The 10147-nt window shown below is 40.4% G+C and overlaps 1 protein-coding gene across 1 annotated transcript; it reads right to left on the reverse strand.

Annotated features, from left to right (window-relative positions):
* Positions 1-7055: 7055 nt before the first annotated feature.
* Positions 7056-9792, reverse strand: tubb2b (tubulin, beta 2b). The gene is given in 5 exon segments (XM_030723829.1): positions 7056-7767; positions 7769-8271; positions 8364-8474; positions 8600-8708; positions 9644-9792. Coding segments are annotated over 5 exon segments (1338 nt in total). The 5' UTR covers positions 9701-9792; the 3' UTR covers positions 7056-7209.
* Positions 9793-10147: the final 355 nt, after the last annotated feature.

Genomic DNA, 10147 nt, shown 5'->3' on the forward strand with positions numbered 1-10147 from the left:
CTGGATACCAGCTAGACCCCATTATAGTATATTTTCAGACTATAGTGCCCCCCAAAAAGCCAACCTAAATAGAAGAAACATACAAAAATCATCATTTCCATTCAGGTTGATTAGAACCACCTCGGGCTATCTAGCAAACAGCCAGCATTTTCACCTGTTTTGAGATGAGCATTCTCTGAATAGTTTAAGAGCAGGTGGAAAAACTAAAGCAGAGCCTGTTCAATGTTGGAATAGAAGGCAAACGCAGTGTCTAACATATATAACATATATAAATTAAATATATAATTTTAAAAACATTAAACATATGCTGATTCTTAGCCCAGCACATTTAATTTAACTTGCCCATGTATTTCTACAATCAAGAAGACCAATGGAGTATCTAGAAAATAAAAACAAGAAATATGAAAAAGTTGTCTGTTTGTTTAATACATCTATTGTTAAAAAAACACACTTAAAAGCACTGTTTGGTTTTTTACTCCTGATTTAAATCAGAGAGACCTTTTACAAGGTGGAGACAGAGTATTCGTAAAATTCTGAACTTTCTGAAAGGCTAAAAATGCCAGTTGTCCAACCTCTGCCCCCACCCACCCCCTGCCAGGTTTCTTACTTCTTAAAAGACTTTATGTATTATTTTGTTTTTGTTTCCCGTAAACCTTTCATGGTACAGCGATTCTGTGGTACATACTGAATCTGGTTTTAACTCAGCTGCTGCCAAACAAACACACTGAAACTTTCAACAACCAGTAGAGGACCTGACACTGACATGACGTTTATCCTCAGCGGATAAATCCTTAATCCTCTGACACTTTAAAGAGTTTCGTTATGATTAGCTATCCTAGACATTACCATTACCTGAGTTTGCTGTTCATTATCAGAATACTAACACTGCTACGATAATGTGGTGACGGTGACAAACATTTCACCTTCTACAAACTAGCATGTTACTGCAGTATGTCAGCATGCTGCATTTTACTAGAAAACTGTTCAGTGGAGTCAAATGGCAACACAGTCAGAGCGTGTTTCCTGTTAATTTTGCAGTTTTCTTTCAAATTCAACTATGTAGACAGACCCAAAACCTTTCTACAGGAGAAGGGAAGTCTTCCCTGCTTACAGATGTGGCCACACGAACATATGAGAGGCCTGATAGGAGCCTCTAGCAACCATGTGACTTCCTCTCTAGATATAGCACTGTGTGTGTGTGTGTGTGTGTGTGTGTGTGTGTGTGTGTGTGCGCGTGCGTGTGCGTGTGTGTGTGTGTGTGTGTGTGTGTGTGTGTGTGTGGCAGGCTGGCATGAAGTTTGATTGCTCCCCCTTGAATATGAACTCATAACCACTTGTTTAAAAATGTTTTGAATATCAAGTCACACATGCAGGCCAATTAACTCTCTTCACACATTGACCTCTTTATAATCTAAGACTGTATTTAAATGCAAACACAAAGGGCCATTCTAATTTCACTGAAGGAAATGTGTTTAAACTGTGGATGATTCTCACAGAGAGCTCTCGAATGGACTAACATTCAAGCTAAAGCTACATTGTACTGAAGCATTTGCTGTCCTTTTATGAAATGGCTTTAAACACTACATGGTAATCAATTAAACACTGTGTGTGGCATTCATGTTGTTTGTTAATATATTGATTTATAGCAGAGCAAAGACATGATCAAGTGGCACCCTCAGCAGTACTGTGTTTTCTGGCCATCTAGCTGAGTATACATTGTGAATGTGCATGGAAGGGAAGATAAGGCTAATCATAGAGAAATAACCCCAACCAACCTCTCTCTCTCTCTCTCTCTCACACACACACACACACACACACACACACACACACACACACACACACACACACACACACACACACACACACACACACACACACACACAATGATAAATGAGGGGTAGTGTGTCTAGTAATACATGAGTGCTCCCATGCGGTGAAATACAAGCATGGCTGCACTTTTTAAAGGGACAGTCCACCCCAAAAGACAGATTTGATCCAGGAGATAGATACCCTCTCTGTTTTTAAAATTAAGTTTTAAACTCTCCTTTTTGATAAAGCTTATAGTCAGGGTTGGATCAGGTGACCTTGAACCATCCCTTAGTTACGCTGCAATAGGCCGAGGCTGCTGGAGGTTCCCATCACACTCTGAGTGTTTCTTTTCATTCATTTCTTTTCACTCTGTTTATACATCACTCTACATGTAATCATTAGTTATTATTAATCTCTGGCTCTCTTCTACAGCATGTCTTTTTCCTTCCCACTGTCGCCAAGTCTTTGCACACAGGGGGTCGTTCTAGCTGTTGGGTTTTCTCTGTAATTACTGTATGGTCTTTACCATACAATATAATGCACCTTGAGGTGACTGTTGTGATTTGGCGCTATATAAATAAAACCGAATTGAATTGAATAAATTTACCTTGAGGGTAATGTCTTTTGGTTGCAGCGGCAGTATTGAATATTATTTTTGTCATCTTACTCAAAAATATTTGTCTTTAAAACTCTTAACAGAACATTTTAAGAGTTTCAATTCATATCAACTTTCAAAAAATCATGATAATATAAAATTACTGAATTGAGTTCAACTATAATTCAGTTTTCTGTAGTCTTTTTAATACCTCTTCATATATATATATATGCCATGGAGGATACATCCTCAGTATGTGGATGTATCCATGGCAATAATAAAGTTAATAAGTCAATAATAAACTAGTTCAAGTACCTTCACACTGAAATTAGCGCCAAACCATATTAAATAAATTAATGAGGAACTCTATAATGTAAAAAAAAAAAAAAAAAAAAAAAAAACAACTTTCATATTTCTGCAAAATATTTTAATATCAAAAATGACAAACCTCACTGCCTCATGGCATGGCTTCTGATAGTTTGCTGTAAAGTGTGTGCTGGTCCTCTGTATGCTTTATTTAGCCCGACTGCTTGTGTTGGAATGGGGATGTGTGTCTGGATGGCTGTGATTGTGCGTATGACGCTGAGGTTAGTGTCAGTTTCCAACTAGGGCTCTATATTTAGCTGGTAAGGGGACTTGGTGCCACTGTTTGATTGCAGCGCATAGTGTCACACATACAGTAGCAGGTGAAGCAGTGCTGAGGTGCACTGCTTTTTTTTTTTTGTTTTTTTTTAACAGTTGGTCTGTGTGCTTCCTGGTACCACCAGTTTCTTATTGATTAGGAGGTGAGTTATAGATACTTTATTTCCTAAAATAAAAAATCAAACCATGGGTTCAGCCCCCACAGCTTGCACCGCAGCCATTCGCCATGCTGGCGACGAGCTCCTTGCATTTTTGAGCACTGGCCACGCATCTTCCAGGATATGACAGAGAACTCAGCCCATGCTCATAAGCATTCTGGGTGAGCACTTCTTTCCCGTCATGCCTAGGACACAGCATTGGAACCTTTCCTAGAGCTCCGTATTGTCTGAATATGTGCTAGCTGGCCAGGTGGCTATATACTGTCAAGAGCCTGGAGTGCTCCAGCTGGAGGAGTGTGTTGGGGCCTATGTGGAAAGGGTCATCTGCCCTGAGATAAGACACAAGGAAGGATAAATAAGTAAATATCTACATCAATGCTGGATCGTACATTTCCCATGATGCAACTTTGCCTGAGCTTGGTAAAATCCCACTTAAGCTGCTTTCACAGTCTGCGTAGAATTCCCTGTAATTAGCTAATAGAGTTTAACATGTCCAATTGATAGTGAGACCTTTTATACTGCAAACCACTGGAATTAATTATTTTGGGTAAACTCAGAACATGTGAAGCTTGGAATAAAATTTAACATATTTGTTTCTTATTGACTGTTTTTTCTTATATAGTGCTATTCTACTTTACTTGAGCATTCAAAGTGTTTTATACAGCATGTCTTCTTTCACACAAGCAATTTTTTCTACATCTAAGTGCTTTCTAACATAACATGTGCACACATTCACACTGATGAACACACTGGGAACAACTCAAGTTCAGTATTTTGCCCAAGAATACTTTGGCATACCAACTGGAGCAGATAGGGATCAAACAACCAACTTTCCAATTAGTAGATGACATGCTCTACCTCCAGAGCCACAGCCACTGCCAAATTTATTTGTATAGAACTATTCAGACACAAGGTAATTCAGAGTGTTCACAAAGAGATAGAAAGAGGAATACAAATAGATATTTAAAACATATGTATAAACATATCACACTATAAAGCATGGATTCTATCCCAGTTGTCATGGGGCAACAGTTGGGGTACACGCTGGACAGGTCACCAGCCTATTTATAAGGGCCAACACAGAGAGAGAGACAACCCTTTGCACTCACATGGACCTTCTTGCTGTGAGATAACAGTGTTAACCAACACGCCACCATAAAATGCAATGATGTGCAAATATCATAAACCCAATAGACTACAGAAAACATATCAGATGTTTCAACTGAGAAAATGTAACCTTTTAAGAACAAAAAGTCATTTTGAATTTGACAGCAACACATCTCAAAAAAGTTAAGATAGTTGCAACAAAAGCTGGAAAAGTGAGTAGCACTAAAAATAAACAGCTGGAAGAGCACTTTGTAACTAAGCAACAGGTCAGTAACACGACTGGGTGGGAAAAGAGCATCTTCGAGAGGCAGGGAAGCAAAGATGGGCAAAGGTTGACCAATCTGCAAAAGACTGTATCTACAAATTTTCAAACAATTTCAGAATAATGCTTGTCAATGTAAAATTGTGAAAACTTTGAATATCTTATTATTTACAGTTCATAACCTCACCAAACGGTTCAGAGAATCTGTAGAAATCTCTGCAAAACAAGGGACAAGGCTGAAAATCAGTATTGGATATTTGTGATCTTCGGGCCCTCGGGCAGCACTGCATTGAAAACAGGCATGATTATGTATTGGAAATCACACATTTCCAGAAATGCTTGTCTGTGAACACAGTTCACCATGCCATCCACAAATGCAAGTTAAAGCTCTGTCATGCAGAGAAGAAACCATATGTGAACATGATACAAAAATACTGCTGTCTTCTCTGGACCAGAGATAATTTGAAATGAACTGAGGAAAAGTGAAAAGCTTTTCTGTGGTCAGACAAATTGACATTTTATTTTATGTTTTTTAAACATAGAAGCTGCATTCTCCAGACTAAAGAGGAGCGAGACCATTCAGTTTATTTTGAGCACTCAATCCAAAAGCCTTCATCTCTGAAAATACTGGGGTGCATTATGCCTATGGAATTTGCAGCTTGCACATCTAGAAAGGCACCATCAGTGTTGAAACGTATAGGTTATAGAGCAGCATATACTCCCATCCAGATGTCTTTTTTCAGAGAAGGCCTTGCATATTTCAGCAAGGCAATGCTGTATGGTATTCTGCACCTATTGCAGCTGGATGGCTTCATAATAGAAGAGTCTGGGTGCTGAGTTGGCTTGCCTGCACTCCAAACATCATGAAACAAAAAATACAACAAAGAAGGTTCAGGACTGGTGAGTAACTTAAATCTTAGACAAGATGTAAGCCCCCTCTTATGTGGAACCAGCTCCCAGTTTTGATTCGGAAGGCAGACACTGCCTCTACTTTTAAGATTAGGGTTACTGTTGCCAAGTACTTGGCTCACAGGGGGGTTCATCTGATTGTTGAGGTTTTCTCTGTATTATTGTATTAATGTTGTCATTTGGTGACAGATAAATAAAATTGAAGGTGTACAGGAAGTTTTTTCTACTAGTGAGGGCCATAAAACCTAAAAACTGCTTCACTTTATTTTGTTCTAATTTTTGGGGATAGATAGAAGGCCTGTTCCTGTTGACCTAAGAGTTCTGGATGTTTTGTAAGGCTTAAGTAGATGTGAAATGTAACTAAATCCAAGTCAATTTAGTGCTTTGTAAACTAGAAGTGTTTTAAAATCCATCCTTTGAGTCACAGGAAGCCAATGTAGAGATTTGAGAAGAGGCGTAATGGACTCAAACTTTTTGGTTTTTGTTACAGTTTTAACTGCAGCATTCAGAATGAGCCATTGCTGTCTGATTACTTTAGGGACGGAAATCAGTTACTGGCAGTTCTGTTTAGATCACCTTACATTTGAACAACTGATTGCTTTCCATGATGTGATGATTGTGAGGTTGTAAATTTAGTAATGTGACTGAGATGTACAATAAATATTTAATATGAGCGTATTAACGTAGATTATACGCTTCGGATTGTGCCTGAGTAGTACATATTCGGTAGGTTTTCAGTTATTCAAATCACAACAAAGTAAACTGCAGGCCATTGTTCATCCAGCTTTGAAGACTGCAACATTTGAATCAGATGTATGGCTTTTAGAGCCCATGTTCTATTACAGTATGCAACTTAAACTTAGCATTTGGCATGCAACTTTTGTCTTTTGTTAGTTAGAAAACCATTGTTTTCTGACAATGGTTTTTGGAGAGAAGCAGGACCTGGAGTGGCACTTAAAGTGTGTAGATTCCTTGGCCACAAGCATCCACACCTTTTTTTTCTGGAAGAGAATTTCTTGGCCAACACTGCCACCCACTGACCTCAAGCAGAAACTACGAGAGAGCAACACCACAAAATGTCTACAGTGCATTTGTTCATTCCTGTAGAACCTGGCAAGTGGATGTTTTTTCCACATTTCACTGTACAACACAGCTAGCATTCTGGCAGTAAGATGTCCAGACTTGTGATGCAGTTATCACATGCTTGAAGAGCAATTTTTGCAGTTTCATGTACTTTGTTCTAATTTCCCCCTGAAATAGTTAACTGCACATTTACATAACCAGTGAAAATTATAGAATTTGCTAAGATGCTGTGGTCCAAGTTTAGAAGCCTTCATAATTGTTGGCTGCAGGTTTAACCACTTGAGGTCTAAATAGCAGGGCAGTTTTCTCCAGTGGTAGTGGATAAACAAAGCTCTTATACTGTGATTAATTTACTTAAAGCATTTAAGCTAATACACAGGGTGTAAAACCATCAGAAGTCATCCACCACCTGCAGTGTCATGCATTTGTAAATATAGTCATAAAGTGCTTTTCAAATGACATGCTACAAATGAAACAAAAGGAGACAAAGTTTAAACATGCCTTTGAATTTTTATTCAGAACACTGAAACAGGAAAAGACAGAACACTTCAGTGGAAAAAAAAACAGAACACTGGAAAATAAGACCAGGTTCTCATGACAAAGTTTGGTGGAAAAACAGATTCAACAGCTGTGCAACAGTAAGACTAGGCCAGGTCCTCTTCACCTTCCTCCTCAAACTCTCCCTCCTCCTCAGCAGTGGCATCCTGGTATTGCTGGTACTCTGACACCAGGTCATTCATGTTGCTTTCTGCTTCAGTGAACTCCATCTCATCCATACCCTCACCAGTGTACCAGTGGAGGAAAGCTTTGCGCCTGAACATGGCAGTGAACTGCTCAGAGATGCGCTTGAACAGCTCCTGGATGGCTGTGCTGTTCCCAATGAAGGTGGCAGCCATCTTGAGGCCTCGGGGAGGAATGTCACACACAGCAGTCTTCACGTTGTTGGGGATCCATTCAACGAAGTAGCTGCTGTTCTTGTTCTGCACATTCAGCATCTGCTCATCCACCTCCTTCATGGACATGCGCCCTCGGAAGATGGCAGCCACTGTCAGATAGCGGCCGTGACGTGGGTCGCAGGCAGCCATCATGTTCTTGGCATCGAACATCTGCTGGGTGAGCTCTGGCACAGTGAGTGATCTGTACTGCTGGCTGCCTCTGCTTGTAAGAGGAGCAAAGCCTGGCATGAAGAAGTGCAGACGGGGGGAATGGCACCATGTTTACCGCCAGCTTGCGCAGGTCAGCATTAAGCTGTCCAGGAAACCTGAGGCAGGTGGTGACACCACTCATGGTTGCAGAGACCAAATGGTTGAGGTCACCATATGAGGGAGTTGTTAGTTTGAGGGTGCGGAAGCAGATGTCATAGAGAGCCTCGTTATCAATGCAATAGGTCTCATCTGTGTTTTCTACAAGCTGATGAACTGATAATGTGGCATTGTAGGGCTCAACAACTGTGTCTGATACTTTTGGGGAAGGCACCACACTGAAGGTGTTCATAATGCGGTCAGGATACTCTTCACGGATCTTACTGATGAGTAAGGTGCCCATACCAGAGCCTGTACCACCACCCAGGGAATGTGTGAGCTGAAAGCCCTGTAGGCAGTCACAGCTCTCCGCTTCCTTCCTCACCACATCTAGGACAGAGTCCACCAGCTCTGCACCCTCTGTGTAGTGACCCTTGGCCCAGTTGTTGCCAGCACCGCTCTGGCCTGTTTTCAAAAAAAAACAAAATCCAGATTCAACTTAGTACATAAAGTACATGATTAGTTGGAAATTTGCGTACAAAAATGACCTAACTCACCAAAAACAAAGTTATCTGGTCTGAAAACCTGGCCGAAAGGTCCAGACCTCACAGAGTCCATGGTGCCTGGCTCCAGATCCACAAGGACAGCGCGGGGCACATATTTGCCACCTTAACAGAAAGAAATAGAAATAATATAAAAATAAGTATGTTTTTCATAAAGATACAACTACACCCCCCCCCAAACAAAACACAAAAACAGTCCAGACTGACAGAAATCAAGCTGCTTAACTTACCTGATGCTTCGTTGTAGTAGACATTGATCCTGTCCAGCTGCAGGTCACTGTCACCATGGTAAGTACCAGTTGGGTCAATGCCATGCTCATCACTTATCACTTCCCAAAACTAAAAAAAATAAAAAATTAAAAAATAAACTCAATTTCATCACTTAAGACAAAATGACTCAACAGTAGACCTTCAATAATAATTACATATGATCTGTAACTTAATTATGGAGGCCCACCACATTACATTTACTGTTTCAATGTATTCATAATGTTTACAGATCGTAAATATTTAGTCAGGATCCCGAACTTTAAGTTTAGTTAAAACGATTGTTATAGTTTTCCCGCCGATCAGCTATAGGCGCGCGCGGCCTGACACCCTATTGGCTGCCAGGTTTATGAATTTGAAAATTCATTGCTACGTCACTAACCGCCCACTACTGGCAAAAGAAGGGCTCTGCACCAGAAGCACGTCAAAGCAGGCCGCAAGAAGCCGGCAACTGCGACCAAGGAAATAATCAAATAAAAGGACAAAACGTTTAAGGTTACAGCTTTTTAAACCCACAAAATCCTACTCTCCTATCATCTATAAAACTGAATTACTGAAGGCGCTTCCAGTTTTCTTTTGACAAGGATTAGCTTTACTCGCCCCCCCTCCCCCCGTAATGCAGCATACATCGAGAACAATGTCAAAATATTGTTAAATCAATGTACAAACGTTTTTAAACGTCAACGCTCTATTTCAGCGTATCAGCATTTTTTGTTGTTTGCTACAACAGAATTACACTGATATATTTAAATTGTACAACATAACATTTTTAATTGTTATTTACTTATACCTCGACATATTACGGTTCTACAGCCTTCCCGAAATATAGTGGTGTTTATAATTACACGTTAACGAGGGAATTTGTTAAGTAGGACACGCTGATAGTCCCAGGGTGTGGTTTCTGAGACGTACCAAGCACAAAGCACCGGCTTCTGGAGCAAAGAACACGTCATTGTTGAGAAAACAACTTAATAGTGCACTCAACCGACAGATATCGTTCCACTAACCTTGGCACCAATCTGGTTTCCGCACTGGCCAGCCTGAAGATGCACAATTTCCCTCATATTTACTGGAGGTAGAGCTCACGGTTCCACAAGATACTTTGGTTTTCTTGAAGTGCGTACCGAACGCCTGAACGCTTTGTTTTATATGGCCGGGATCCGCCCTTGATGCCTCAACTCAAATGGCTATTGGCTAGTACGCGCACACTTTTTTTACAGACACAATTTTAAACCAATCAGAAGCTCACATGCTTATCCCTGATTGGTCCGATCTGTCTACCCATCGTTTTCCTCTCAAACTGGTGACTAACCTCTATTCTTTAGACGCTGGCCTACTTCCTCGTGATGGCGGATTGATAATGCGACACTGAAAGGGGATTTTGTTCTGCATTTTGACAGCCATGCGTTAGCTCCTAGTACAGAGAGCGAAACGTTTTATCTTGACCAAATTACGGCATTTTGTTTTTATAAGATATAAAACAGTCGTCCGAGTTGACTGTTAGTCAGCCA

The sequence above is a fragment of the Archocentrus centrarchus genome, unplaced genomic scaffold (genome assembly GCF_007364275.1).
Source record: "Archocentrus centrarchus isolate MPI-CPG fArcCen1 unplaced genomic scaffold, fArcCen1 scaffold_27_ctg1, whole genome shotgun sequence".
NCBI classification, from domain to species: Eukaryota; Metazoa; Chordata; class Actinopteri; order Cichliformes; family Cichlidae; genus Archocentrus; species Archocentrus centrarchus.